Source organism: Somniosus microcephalus, chromosome 9 (assembly GCF_052327205.1).
Source record: "Somniosus microcephalus isolate GS21.2 chromosome 9, FLI_Smic_1.0, whole genome shotgun sequence".
Taxonomy (NCBI): Eukaryota; Metazoa; Chordata; class Chondrichthyes; order Squaliformes; family Somniosidae; genus Somniosus; species Somniosus microcephalus.
In genome coordinates, this window is record NC_140995.1 from 57,553,695 (window position 1) to 57,569,130 (window position 15,436).

General features: G+C 44.1%; 1 protein-coding gene across 17 annotated transcripts in view; it reads left to right on the forward strand.

The window, feature by feature from the left end:
- Positions 1-15,436, forward strand: part of rims1a (regulating synaptic membrane exocytosis 1a) — a 1,194,810-nt gene that overhangs the window by 1,072,162 nt on the left and 107,212 nt on the right. For all 17 annotated transcript variants that reach the window (XM_085996611.1, XM_085996612.1, XM_085996615.1 and 14 more), the window contains one exon: positions 4,969-5,210. In XM_085996611.1, coding sequence (XP_085852737.1) covers positions 4,969-5,210 — 242 coding nt within the window. The remainder of the gene's footprint in view (positions 1-4,968; positions 5,211-15,436) is intronic.

Consider the following 15,436-nt stretch of genomic DNA (forward strand, 5'->3'; position numbering starts at 1 on the left):
GCAACCTTAGCCTCATAGCCACATGTGGTGAAGGTTTCCACGGTCTAATAGCCCTCAGTTGATTGCACACTGTTCAGCACCATTCGAGACTCGTCAGATACTGACGCAGTCCGTGTCCATATGCAGCAAGACCTGGACAACATTCAGACTTGGGCTGACAAGTGGCAAGTAACATTCGCACCACACAAGTGCCAGGCAATGACCATCTCCAACAAGCGAGACTCTAACCATCTCCCCTTGACATTCAATGGCATTACCATCGCTGGGGGTTACCATTGATCAGAAACTGAACTGGACCAGCCATATAAATACTGTGGCTACAAGAGCAGGCCAGAGGCTGGGAATTCTGCGGCGAGTGTCTCACCTCCTGACTCCCCAAAGCCTTTCCACCATCTACAAGGCACAAGTCAGGAGTGTGATGGAATACTCTCCACTTGCCTGGATGAGTGCAGCTCCAACAACACTCAAGAAGCTCGACACCATTCAGGATAAAGCAGCCCGCTTGATTGGCACTCCATCCACCACCTTCAACATTCACTCCCTCCACCACCGGCGCACTGTGGCTGCAGTGTGTACCACCTACAAGATGCACTGCAGCAACTCGCCAAAGCTCCTTCAACAGCACCTTCCAAACCTGCGACCTCTACCACTTAGAAGGACCAGGGCAGCAGACGCATGGGAACATCACCAGCTACAAGTTCCCCTCCAAGCCACACACCATCCTGACTTGGACCTGTATCGCCGTTCCTTCACTGTCGCTGGGCCAAAATCCTGGAACTCCCTTCCTAACAGCATTGTGGGTGTACCTACACCATATGGACTGCAGCGGTTCAAGAAGGCGGCTCACCACCAGCTTCTCAAGGGCAATTAGGGATGGGCACTAAATGCAGGCCCAGCCAGCCAGCGATGCCCACATCCCATCAATGAATAAATTTTTTTTTTAAAGTTCAAGAACCTTCCTCCTCTCCTCCCTTGGTTCTTCCAGTGTCAATCCTTGGTTTCCATTCCCTCGTTCACCAGAGGGAGCAATCTTTCACTATTTCCCCACAGTAAGGTCCCCAGGTTTCACTCACCCCTTCACTGGCTGTTCCTCTCTCGGTGCCACTCCTACTCACCATGTTGCTGCTGCTGCTCCCGGCCCTGCAGGAAGTGTGTTGATAACCGTTCTATTACTGACTTAAAAAAAGGAATGTTTTATGAAAAAAGGAGGCAGCTTGCCAAAGATTTTGTTGAACCTAGTATTACACCCTCACTCCAAACATCGAATGAAGGCTGTGGCAATTCCAGGGAGAATGCAAAATGTCAAGGAGAACTTGTGTGAGTGATGTCATTTGTAATGTTATGAAAACTTTGATGGACAAGATATTAATGCTGGATAAGATTTTTTATTTGATTGAGAGAAGGTTTCTCAAGTGAGCTTGTCATGACAGATGAATGCTACGATTAATGGCCCAGAATTTGCTGGGAAAACAACAGCATGTTTAATGCTCATGCTGGACGATTTGTGACGTTAGTCTCGCGGAAATGGGAGCTCGTTGTCAACCTGCCCGTGAGTTTCAAGCGATTGTTGCATTTGCCTGTTAAAACAAACTAAGCTCACCGCAGAAAGTTAGGGCTGGTATTTAACGGCATAAGGACCCTTTTAACGTCGAGATTTATGTTTCTGCATCGCCACTGAACCTCTCTGTCCCAGAAAGGGAGAAACTGAAACTCTGGAGTCTCACTCCTGCAGGTAGTAAAATGTTCTTCGAGGTTTTTAAAATTTAAAATTGTTTTCTTACTTTTCCTTTCTGTATCTCTTTTTCTCTCTCTCTTAATCCAGTTTTTCTTTCCCTCTTCATTTCTCTTCCTGGATCAAATTTGACTCTAATTTACCCTGTTTCCTTCTCCATCGTTTCTCTGTTTCTTTCCCAATCTTTAAAGCTCAAGGGGATAGACTGCCGGTCCCATGGTTCATCAAGGTCCCACATGCCCCATTGCCCTCGCACTTCCAGCAATTTGCGATGCAAACATTTTTGGAACTAAAGGGTGAGGGACAAAGTCCAACAAAAGATGCACCGCTCCAGCCGATTCTGGGCCATTATCTCAACACTTATTATGAGCAACTCTTTTTAAAATGTGCTTTAATATGTGACAGTAGAATAATTTATACATTTCTATTTGTATAAATATATATACTAATATAACATGTCAGCTGTGGCTCAGTGCGTAGCACTCTCGCCTCTGAATCAGAAGGTTGTGGGTTCAAGTCCCACTCCAGAGACTTGAGCACAAAAATCTAGGCTGATGCTCCAGTGCAGTGCTGAGGGAGTGCCGCACTGTCAGAGGTGCCATCTTTCGGATCAGACATTAAACCGAGGCCCCGTCTGCCCTCTCACGTAGTCATAAAAGATCCCATGGCATTACTTTGAAGAAGAGCGGCGGAGTTATCCCCAGTGTCCTAGCCAATATTTATTTCTTAATCAACATCACTAAAAAACCCAGATTATCTGGTTATTATCACATTGCTGTTTGTGTGAGCTTGCTGTGTGCATATTGGCTGCCGCGTTTCCTACATTGCAACAGTGACTACATTTCAAAAGTACTTAATTGGCTGTAAAGCATTCTGGGACGTCCTGAGGTAGTGAAAGGTGCTATAGAAATGCAAGTGTTTCTTCTTTCTTTTTGGTATGTAAAATAGTGGAACAAAAAGCAATATTGCATTGCAGTGCTCTGGAAGTTTCCAGCATTAAATTGAAGGAGTCATTCTGCTTTGATTCATCACTGGTGCTTTGGTCTCAGTGTTCTGTCAATCTGTAACTGTACAGTAACTTTGATTGGATCACTACAGTCTGCCATCTTCAATAAATGAAATTATGCCAGTTCAACAAAGAGCTGATATATTTAAAAACCCTATTTACTAGAATGGTACCAGGGATGAGGGACTTCAGTTATGTGGAGAGACTGCAGAAGCTGGGATTGTTCCCCTTAGAGCAGAGAAGGTTAAGGGGAGATTTAATAGAGGTGTTCAAAATCATGAACTGTTTTGATGGAGTAAATATGGAGAAACTGTTTCCAGTGGCAGAAGGGTGGGTAACCAGAGGGCACAGATTTAAAATAATTGGCAAAAGAACCAGAGGCAACATGAGGGAAAAAAAATAACGCAGCAAGTTGTGATCTGGAATGCACTGCCTGAAAGGGTGATAGAAGATGGGATTGTTCTCCTCAGAGCAGGGAAGGTTATGGGGAGATTTAATAGAGGTGCTTAAAATTATGAGTGGTTTTGAGAGAGTAAATAAGGAGAAACTGTTTCCATTGGCAGCAGGGTCCGTAACCAGAGGACACAGATTTAAGATAATTGGGAAATGAACCAGGGGGGAGATGAGGATAATTTATTTTTACACCGAGTTGTTGTGATCTGGAATGCATTGCCTGAAAGGGTGGTGGAAGCAGATTCAATAGTAACTTTCAAAAGGGAATTTGATAAATACTTGAAAAGGAAAAATTTGCAGGGCTATGGGGAAAGAGCAGGAGAGTGGGACTAATTGGATCGCTCTTTCAAAGAGCCAGTACAGGCGTGATGGGCCAAATGGCCTCCTTCTATGCTGTATCATTCTATGATTCTGTTATTGCTCTGTAGTCCTTATTATATTAAAGATACACAGTGGGATATCCTAGTCTGCCACAGGGATAAGTAATAAACCACCATTTGGTTATGACGGTCTCAGAGAATGTATTTTTTTTTAAATTACAGCTGCGCTGCAAGAAGGTACAAGAGTTACACCAACTCCATTCCATATCTTACTCTCTGCCCATTACCCCGTCTGGACAGGGCTGACTTTTATGATTAAATGTTGTAAGCTTTTCCATTATGTCAATTTAAGAAATGAAATCACTGACCCCCATCTCCAATTGGACGCTACAGTCTCTGACACAGGTTGGAATAAGCTTATTCCCTCACTTTTTTTCATGATATATCTGGGCCATACTCCGTAAATAATGAGACACATTAGTATTAGGCAGTTGCCTATCTGTCAGATGTCGTGAGGACAGTGCTCTGTCAAGTGAACTTTCCAGCCAAGTGGTCCTTCATACTGGTTTCAATGCACTGTGTGTGTGTGTGGAGAATAATCTCTATTATTGCTGTCAAGATGAGCAAAAAAATGATTCAAGTAGAAAAATTTAAAACAATCTATTTGGGCAAATGATCGCTCAACACTTGCCAATTGCACTCAGCTTTCCTCATCACCAAGCTTCTGTACAGTCACAGCAGCAATTGAAACCATAGAATAAATGAAGAACCCCACAGCCAACAATGCATTCAGGGTGCTGATGTGTTGTGGCTCTTTTGTCTCCTGAAGGAGCTGACTCATGCTGGGTATATGCCTGCTGGTGCCAGTCTTCATGCCTTGGCAGAGTGTTGGCAGAGCATTCAACATAAGGAACATCACAATCATGCCCAATCCTCGCCCATCGTCCAAGTCTCCTGTTGAGGTCATTAATAGTGATCTGGAGTAGGAATCCTGACAGAGTTTTCCTCTCCCTACTCCAAGCGACACTACCAACCAACTGAGACCAACTAACTCACCACAGACTTGGGATGGAACCTGGGACTTTCCACATCTGTGTGGCTCAGTACCATACTGGGCAGTACCCCTTTCATTTGAAGAGCATCTTGAAATGTGCCTTCCAGTTTTATTACCAGTTTATAAATTGAGTATCAAGACTTATGAAAACTTACTGTTTGAGTTAAAACTCTCCAGTGCATCATTCTCAGTGCTAATAAGAGGTGTTGGATCTCGGCAAATCTGACCCATACAGAGTCAAGGTCCACCGAAACGTGCAATATAAAAGCTTCATTGTTTTTCTTCATTCAGCAGAATTATGATTTAAGAATTATGATTTGAGGCAAAGTGTACCAATTTATTTTTCAATCTGTTTTCTTCCCTTTTCATGTTTTCCCATGATGAATTGGTTGTGGAAAAAAAGTGCATTTACCTCTAAAATGCACAGCAGACAAATGGGGACGTCAGGGAGAAATATTATGAAGAGCACAAGTGTAAGTGACGAGATGTATAGTCTGGAGAATAACGATGGCAGTCAGTCGGATACTGCTGTGGGAACGGTAGGAACAGGGGCCAAGAAACGAAGATCAAGTCTGGGTGCCAAAATGGTGGCCATTGTCGGATTGACGCGAAGGAGCAGAAGCACATCCCAGCTCAGCCAGACTGGTGAGTGTTCATTTCCGTGGTCACCCATCACCATTTCCCATTTTACAAGCTGGAAAAAAAAGTAGCTGTAAGCAGCAGAACTGTAAATTAAGATGTTTTATTCACGATATACACTTTGCTGATGGCAATAGCTATTTCTGCTTTCAGCAGATCTTGTGTGTAACACTGAGTAAGGCCCCAGTACAAATGATGAGCTGACTCAGTGACACAGAAGGTAAGTTCCATGTGATTTATGTACAGAGCCAAGTTACTTTTAAGTTTATGTCTGAGTGCCTGAACTGTTCTGACCCATGTATATATTATTGCAATGGAAATAAAGTGAAAACTTGATACGGTAGCATAGTGGTTATGTTACTGGACTAGTAATCCAGAGGCCTGGACTAATCCAGACACATAAGTTCAAATCCCACCACGGCAGCTGGGAAATTTAAAGTTCAGTTAATTAAATAAATCGGGAATAAAATGGTGACCATGGAACTACTGGATTGTCGTAAAAACACATCTGGTTCACTAATGTCCTTCAGGGAAGGAAATCTTCTGTCCTTACCCGGTCTGGCCCATATGTGACTCCAGACCCACAGCATTGTAACTGCCCTCTGAAATGGCCTAGCAAGACACCTCCTTCTCAAGGGCAATTAAGGATGGGCAATAAATGCTGGCCTTGCCAGCGATGCCCATACCGCATGAATGAATATTTAGTTTCATCTTCATAAAGTCACATCTTCATTTAGTTTCATAAAGTCACATCTTCAGGACAGGGTACGGTGAAAGCCATTGTGTAGCTCCTCCACTGATACCCCCACTTTAATTAGCCAGCTCAGCAAGCCCAGGGATCCAACCTGGAACGCCCCTCTTGGTCTGTATTGTTGTGTTCCAAGTTGAGCTCTATACTTTATATTCTAAAGCCTTCTATCTAGCAGTATGAGACCTTACTAGTTCTAATAGCAGCAAATGGAAGGTAAAATGGGGTGTTTAAAAAATGTGATTAAAAAGAAGTTTATGATATTAACCAGCATGAGTTCTGCAGGCTGACCAGTCACAACACATCTGTCCACAGGCTGTGAGATGAAGTCCTTGGTTATTATCATTGCTCCTTTAGTTGTTTTTGAACTGTCCTCTTTGGTTGTGCATTTAACAGTAAAATTGCTTTTTTTCAAAAGGCATGTTGTACCCCAGAATTTATGGTTTGAAATCTGGAAATTGGTAAAGGGACAATTTTGTCATGCTCCACACCTAACATGCAGCCTCGCTAGATTGAAGTGCAGATGCAGAGAAGACTATAGGCCGACTCTAATAAGGCCCCATGCCAGAAGTGGAGCACAGCAAAACATCCCTTATAATATAAAGAAGACATAATTGCAGCATTAATGGTAGCATTCATGCAACACTTCCATCATTTTCACAATAAGTTCTTGTGTTCAAGTATGTTTTGAAAGAGTCTCCAAGTTTACCTTTTAACATCCCTCACAAGCAAGAATGTCTGGCTTGCATGTCATAAAGTGGCAACTGTCTGCTGTGTTGAGGACATGATCAGGGTCCACAGTAATCCCTCCTACAATCAAATAGGCTGCTGATACTGTCACTCATGTTTATATTTCTTTTGTTGCTTCAGCCTTGCATGATTATTTATGAATAACACTGCAATTACTCACCGTGATAACTGCTGATCCCGAATGGGTTCACTGTTGTGCCTGGCCTTTAATCATACCACTTATTATGCTATCTGTTATATATGATTTATTACAAAAACTCATCATGACAAATCTCAGGTTTGTCTCAAATTATCTGGGTGGCACAGTGAGTTAGATACTGGGAAAACTTTTTATTTGTTCTCAAATTATGGGCAGTGTGGCGAGGCCACATTTATTACTAATCCCTAGGTGACCTGAGAAGGTGGTGGTGGACCTTCTCCATGAACCGATGCAGTCCTCGTTGTGATGGTGCTCCCATAATGGTGTTAGGTAGGGAACTTTAGGATGTTGACTCAGTGATGATGAAGGAATAGTAATATATGTCCAGCTGAGGATGGCGTATGACTTGGAGAGGAACTTGGAGGTGATGGTGTTCCCATGACATTGTTGCTGTAATCCTTCTCGGGTCACATGGGAGGAAGGTGCTGTCAACATAACCTTAGTTAATTGTAGTGTTACATGATGATGTACATCCTTACTGTGGAGGTCAGACCTTGGTCACTCTTACCAATGCTATTATGGGCTGACATATTTGGAGGGGTACGTTTATGAGGGTGAGGTCAAGTAGATTACTCCCTCACCACATGATATAAGCCTAGTCTGGCATCAGAGTCCTTCAAGACTAAACCGGCTTAGTCAGTGGTAGTATTACTGTGGCGCTCTTGGTAGACATTAAAGTTCCACACCCTGAGTACATTCTTGCTTCCCTCAGTGTTTCCTTCAAGTGATGTTCGATGTAAAAGAGTATTGATTTGCCAGTTGAAGGGGGAGCAATAGGTGGTAATCAGCAGCAGGTTTCCTTGGCCTATCTTAATCTGAACCCATGAGATTTCATGAAGTCAGCAGTCATTGGTCAGGACTCCCAGGGCCAATCCCAAATGACTATATATACCACTGTACCCCCTCCTCTGGTGGGTCTATCCTGCTGGTGGAATGGGACATACCCACAGTTGTTGACTTAGTATGTACAGAAATGCCAGGTTGTTGTGGGATGGTACCCAGATGTTAGTGAGGAGGCCTTTGTAGAGTTGACTGGGATGACATGGCCTGAGTTTTGTCCTACTACGATCCCTGGAGGAGGAGGAGGTGGGCAACCCAGAATAAAAGCCCGAACAGGAAGCAGACACTAACCTGAAGGATGTAACTGCAGAAACACTAGTGCAGCCAGGAACATTGTTACATCACATGCTCATCCAAGTTACATTTAGGTAAATGAATTTTTAAGGCACTCTCCGGAACACACATGAACAAGAAAGTGTCTTAAGCATTTTCTGCAGCACAGTCCTCTGCACTTCCTCAACTACCATTATTGGTACAGTAGTTTGATGTATTGCTACATTATTCTGCACAAAAACAAACTCATGATTTTGTGACCAAATGTTTATGAAAGTTTATACATGTGCGACAGGTGAGCTCCTGCCCACTCCTAGACTGACCTTGCAGGGTACTTTTCACAGATTTATGTGGCTCCGGTAGACAATCCTGCTCAGACAGCAGTTCCTTTTATAAGCAGGGCGTGTGAGATCTGCCCCACCATTGACCTTTCCTCACCCATGTGCTGTGACTCACCCGGTGCTACCCCCTCTAACACATTCTCCAGGGTTTCTGCAGCTGTGCTGGTGCTTCCCAAAATTAGTTGGGAGCGACGCAAGGTGCTGTAAGGCTCTGGCTCGCCACTAGCTCTGCTGCCAGTCCGTTCTTCCAGGCCTACAAAAACGTGCTTGCGTTCCAATATACCGTTTGTGAAGTTTTATGGTTGAGTTTAGTCTGTTTGTCAGTAAGTGAGTAAAGGGATAATACCTAACAAGAGCATAATGATATTGGCCCTTGCAGGAGGCCTCCAGTTTCACTCCCCGCTACTCCCTCTATGCTCATCATAGAATGATACAGCACAGAAGGAGGCCATTCGGTCCAACGTGCCTGTGCTGGCTTTTTGAAAGAGCGATCCAATTAGTCCCACTCCCCTGCCCTATTCCCATAGCCCTGCAAATCTTTCCACTTCAATTATTTAATAATTTCCTTTTTGAAAGTTATTATTGAATCTGCTTCCACCACCCTTTCAGGCAGAGCATTCCAGATCACAACAATGCACAGCTTAAAAAAAAGTTCTTGGTTCTTACGCCAATTGCCATAAATCTGGTTACCGATCCATCTGCCACTGGAAACCGTTTCTCCTTATTTACTCTATCAAAACCCTTCATGATTTTGAAAACCTCTATTAAATCTCCCCTTAACCTTCTCTAATCTAAGGACAACAACCCCAGCTTCTCCAGCCTCTGCGCATAACTGAAGTCCCTCATCCCTGGTACCATTCTAGTAAATCTCTGTAACCTCTTCCTAAAGTGTGGTGCCCAGAATTGAACACAACACTCTAGCTGGGGCCTAAACAGTGATTTATGAAGGTTTAGCATAACTTCCTTGCTTTTGTACGCTATTCCTCTATTTATAAAGCCAAGGATCCCGTATGCCTTCTGAACTGCCTGCTCAACTTGTTCTGCCACCTTTAAAGTCTTGTGCACGTACATCCCCAGGTCTCTATGTTCTTGCAACCCCTTTAAAATGGTACCATTTAGTTTATCAAATGTCTATTGAAAGTCCATATACACAGCATCAACCGCACTAACTTCTTCAACCCTCTGCGTTACTTTATCAAAGAATTCAATCAAGTTAGTCAAACACGATTTGACTTTCATCCATATTTTTTCAACTGACCGTTAATTTTGTCTCGGATTATTGTCTCTAAAGGTTTCCCCACGTTAGGCTGACTGGCCTGTAGTAGCCGAGTTTATCCATCTTTTTGAACAGGCTATAACATATTTAATCCTCCAGTCCTCTGGCACACTCCCATATTATTGAAAGGTTACGGCCAGAGCCTCTGGAATTTTCACCCTTACTTCCCTCAGCAACCTAGGATGTACCCCATCCGACTGGGTGACTCTTCTACTTTGAGGACTACCAACCTTTTAAGTACCTCTTTATCTATTTTTATCCTATCCAATTTCTCTATTACCTCCTCCTTTACTGTGACATTTGCAGCATCCTCTTATTTAGTGAAGACAGATACAAAGTATTCATTTAGTACCTCAGCCATGCCCTCTGCCTCCACAAGAAGATCTACTTTTTGGTCCCTAATCGGGCCTACCTTTCCTTTGACTCTTCTTAGGCAGGCAGTCCCTCAGAACCGAGGATGACTTGCTTCCACATTAAAAATGAGTTCTCAGGTGGCTGATGAGTCCAATGCAGGATCTACAGTCTCTGTCACAGGTGGGGCAGACGGTGGTTGAAGGGGTGGGTGGGGGTGCTTGGGTTGATGTGCGCTGCTTGCGCTTGGCTTCCGCTTGCTCCCAGCAAAGAGACTCAAGGTGTTCGGCGCCTTCCCAGATGCTTCTCCTCCACTTTGTGCGGTCTTGGGCCAGGGATTCCCAGGTGTCGGTGGGGATGTTGTACTTTTTTAAGGAGGCTTTGAGGGTGTCCTTGAAGCGTTTCCTGTGCCCACCTGGGGCTCTCTTGCCGTGTCGGAGCTCCGAGTAGAGCGCTTGTTTTGGGAGTCTCGTATCGGGTATGCGGACGATGTGACCCGTCCATCGGAGCTGATCGAGCGTGGTCAAAGCTTCGATACTGGGGATGTTGGCCTGAGTGAGAACACTGAAGTTGGTACGCCTATCCTGCCAATGGATTTGCAGGATCTTGTGGAGGCAGCGTTGGTGGTACCTCTCCAGTGCTTTGAGGTGCCTGCTGTACATGGTCCATGTCTCTGAGGCATACAGCAGGACAGGTCTCATTACTGCTCTGTAGACCATGAGCTTGGTGCTGGGTTTGAGGTCCTGGTCTTCAAATACTCTCTTCCTCAGGCGACCGAAGGCTGCACTGGCACACTGAAGGCAGTGTTGGACTTCGTCATCGACGTCTGCCCTTGTTGACAGTAGGCTCCCGAGATACGGACTTTGACTACCCTTTTACTATTTACATGTTTATAGAGGACTTTTGGGTTCCCTTTTATGTTACCCGCTAATCTATTCTTATACACTCTCTTTGCCCCTCTGTTTTCCTTTTTCAGTTCTCCTCTGTACTTTCTGTATTCAGCTTGGTTCTCTACTGAATTATAAGCCTGATATTTATCATAAGCCTCCTATTTCTGTTTCATTTTAAGCTCGATGGGCTGGATTTTCCCGGGTCCCACCCGCATGGTGCGAGGGGACCCAGGAGACGGCGGGAAACCTAGAAGTTCGAGTTTCCCGGCACGCTTAATTCCACAGCGTGGGGCGTCAGGGGTAGGTTCCTTGCCCAGAAGTCAGCCTGATTGACAGGCTGGCTTCCAGTTTTGCAGGGAACTCGGAGAAGGAGGCCGCAGCAACAGGTAAGTGCTGGACCCAGGATGATGAAGGGGGGGATCCAAGTGTCCGATCCCGGGGGGGGATCCAAGTGTCCGATCCCCCGGGCGCGGGGGGGGTGAGGGTCCTTCGCACTAGGCATGTCGGCATTCCCCCATTCACAGCTAGGCCTTCATCAGAACATAAGAAATAGGAGCAGGAGTAGTTCACATGGCCCCTCGACCTCAACTCCACTTTCCCGCACTTGATATGTCGGTACTCCCCAGTTCCCAGCTCGGTGCCCTTCCAGCCAATTCGGCCAGATGTCAAGTCCGTTCTCGCTCCGCCACTGTGGGAAGATTATTTGTACAGTAAACTGTTTCCAAGCTTTACCGTGTCAGTTTCCTTCAGTTTATCTTCTTTAGAATGATACAGCACAGAAGGAGGCCATTCAGTCCATTGTGTCTGTGCCAGCTCTTTGAACGTGCTACCCAGTTAGTCCCACTCCCCTGCTCTTTCCCCATAGCACTTTAAATTTTTCCTTTTCAAATATATATTAAACTACTTTTTGAAAGTTTCCATTGAATCAGCTTCCACAATCCTTTCATTCCAGTGCATCCCAGATCGTAACAAATCGCTGCTTTAAAAAATTCTCATCACCCTACTTTTCTGCTCTAAGGCGAACAATCCCAGCTTCTCTAGTCCCTCCACATAGCTGAAGTGCCTCATCCCGGGTTCCACTCTAGTAAACTCCTCTGCACCCTCTCTAAGATCATTTACTTTATATTGCCTCTCCTCATTCTTCCTTCCAGAATGCATAACTTCACACTTCTTTGCGTTCAATTTCATCTGTCATGTGTCTGCTCATTTCACTGGTCTCTCTGTCCTTCTGAAGTCTGCTACTATCTTCCTCACTGTTTACTACATCTCTGAGTTTTGTGTCATCTGCAAACTTTGAAATTATGCCCTCTATACTCAAGTCCAGGTCATTAATATATATCAAAGAGAGCAAAAGCCTCTTGAAAGTCCATATATACAACATTAACTATACTATCTTCTTCAACCCTCTCCGTTACTTCATCAAAGTACTCAATCAAGTTTGTCAGATACGATTTGCCCTTTACAAATCCATATTGACTGTCATTTATTAACCCATGTTTTCCAAGTGACAGTTAATTTTGTCCCAGATTATGGTTATTGTTGATGTGTTAGTCATGATCTTCCAAAACACACTCGATTCAGGAATTGTCCCCTTAGATTGGAAAATTGCCAATGTCACTCCGTTATTTAAGAAGGGTAAGAGAGACGAACGAGGCAATTATAGGCCTATTAGTCTAATGTCAGTTGTGGGCAAGTTACTAGAATCTGTTATTAGGGACAGTGTGACTGAGCATTTGGGCTGATCAGAGACAGCCCGCATTGATTTGTAAAGGTTAAGTCATATCTAATGAACTGAGTTGAATTTTTTGAGGAGGTAACATGGTAGATAAGGGAGTGTCTATGGATGTTATTTATATGGACTTCCAGAAGGCATTCAACATGGTTCCAAATAAGAGACTGTTGACAAAAATTAGAGTGCATGGAATTGGAGGTAACCTGTTGCCCTGGTTAGGGAATTGGTTAGGAGGGAGGAAACAGAGTGGGAATAATGGGTACTTACTCAAATTTGGCAGGATTTGACTAGTGGAGTCCCCCAGGGATCTATCCTGGGGCCACAGCTTTTCAATATATTTATAAATGACTTAGATGAAGTAATAGAGAGCTGTATATCTAAGGTTGCTGATGACACTAAGTTAGGTGGCAGCAAATAACAACAACAACTTGTATTTATGTAGCACCTTTTAACGTAGTAAAACATCCCAAGGTGCATCACAGGAGTGTTATAAGACAAAAAAATTGACACCGAGCCACATAAGGAGAAATTAGGGCAGATGACCAAAAGCTTGGTCAAAGAGGTAGGTTTTAAGGAGCGTTTTAAAGGAGGAAAAAGTTAGCGAGGCGGACAGGTTTAGGCAGGGAATTCCAGAGCTTAGGGCCCAGGCAACAGAAGGCACGGCCACCAATGGTTGAGTGATTATAATCAGGGATGCTCAAGAGGGCAGAATTAGAGGAGTGCAGATATCTCAGGGTGCTTGTGGGGCTGGAGGAGATTACAGAGATAGGGAGGGGCGAGGCCTGGAGGGATTTGAAAACAAGGATGAGAATTTTGAAATCGAGGCATTGCTTAACCGGGAGCCAATGTAGGTCAGCGAGCACCGGGGTGATGGGTGAACGGGAATTGGTGCGAGTTAGGACACGTGCAGCCCCGAGTTTTGGATGACTTCAAGTTTACGTAGGGTAGAACGTGGGAGGCCAGCCAGGAGTGTGTTGTAATAGTCAAGTGTAGAGGTAACAAAGGCATGGACGAGGGTTCTAGCAGCGGATGAGCTGAGGCAAGGTCGGAGACGGGTGATGTTATGGAGATTCTGATTCTGCGTAATTATTGTAGATGAGAGCAGAAAGTTGCAAAGGGACATTGATAGATTAAATGAGTGGGCGAAACTGATAGATGAAGTTCAGTGTAGAAAAGTGTGACCATTGGACTTTGGACCTAAGGAAGATAGATCAGAGTATTTTCTAAATGGCGAGAAGCTCGAACTGTGGAGGAGCAGAGATTATGGGGTCCAAGTACAGAAATCACTAAAAGCTAGTGAACAGGTACAAAAATAATTAAAAAGGCTACTGGAATGTTGGCCTTTATCTCAAGAGGGATGGAAGCTGTGTTACAGCAGTACAGAACTCTGGTGGAACCCCCCGCCCCCCCCCCCCCCCATCCGCCATCTGGAGCACTGCGTCCAGTTCTGGGCACCGCACCTCAGGAAGGATATACTGGCCTTGGAGGGAGTGCAGCGCAGATTCACCAGAATGATACCGGGGCTAGAAAGGTTAAATTATGAGGACAGGTTGCATAGACTAGACTTGTATTCCCTTGAATATAGAAGATTAAGGGGTGGTCTAATTGAGGTGTATAAGATGATTAAAGGATTTGATAGGGTAGAGAGAGAGAAACTCTTTCCTCTGGTGGGGGAGTCCAGAACAAGGGGGCATAACTTTAAAATTAGAGCTTGGCTGTTCGGGGTGATGTCAGGATGTCACAAAAGTGAAATTGATAGATTTTTGTTAGACAAGGGTGTTAAATTTTACAGAACCAAGCCGGGTAGATGGAGTTAAGATACAGATCAGCCCCGATCTAATTGAATTCAACAGGCTCGAGGGGCTGAATGGCCTACTCCTGTTCCTATAATCCTATATAACCCTTTGCACTGTTTTTTACCCAATCTAAATTAGGATAATTGAAGTTCCCCATTATCATTACTCTATTGTTGTTACATCTTTCTGAAATTTGCTTGCAGGTTTGCTCCTCCATCTCCTTCCCACTCTTTGGTGGTCTACAGTATACACCCAGCAGTGTAACAGGTCCTATTCTGCTTCTTAACTCTAGCCAAATAGATTCTGCCTTTGAACTCTGAAGCACATCATCCCTTTCTGGGGCTGTCAAAGTATCTTTTACCAACTTACCAACCAGTGGAAACAATCTTTCACCATTACCCTCAAAATGTGCATTTTCAACATTTTGAAAAGGTCTATTAGATTCTTCCTTACCTCAGTGAAAGAGCCCCAATTTTTCCAGCCTTCCTTCATAACCATCATTTCTCAATCCTAGGATTCTAATGAATTTTTACTGTACACTTTTCGGGCTCTAATATTCCTCCTATAATGGTGGTGCTCGGAACTCCACTCAGTACTACCACTGTGGTCTAACCAACATGCCAAAATCCATTTCACTTCCTTTTATATTCAATGCCCCTTCATTTAAAACCCAGAATCCCATTTGCCTTGTTATGGCCTCTTCTACCTGCACTCCCACCTTTAATGATTATGCCCATTTGCAGAAATGTGCTTTTTACAGTTCATTATAAATATGGAATGAGGCAGTTTATTACGTGAAAAGATGCCTTTTCCCTTTCTTAGTAATCTACTTAATTTCAGATTGAGTTTACCTACCCACAATTCTTCTCAACAGCAGTCCTTATTAGATGCAGGGCCATTTCACCCTGATTTTATGAGAATGGCAGATTAGAATTGAGTTGACCAATGACTCACCTGTGGTGGTAGCTCAGGGGGCAGACTAGTCTCAATTGTGCAAGGCAACAAACAAATACTCAGGCTTTGAGGGATTTCTCAA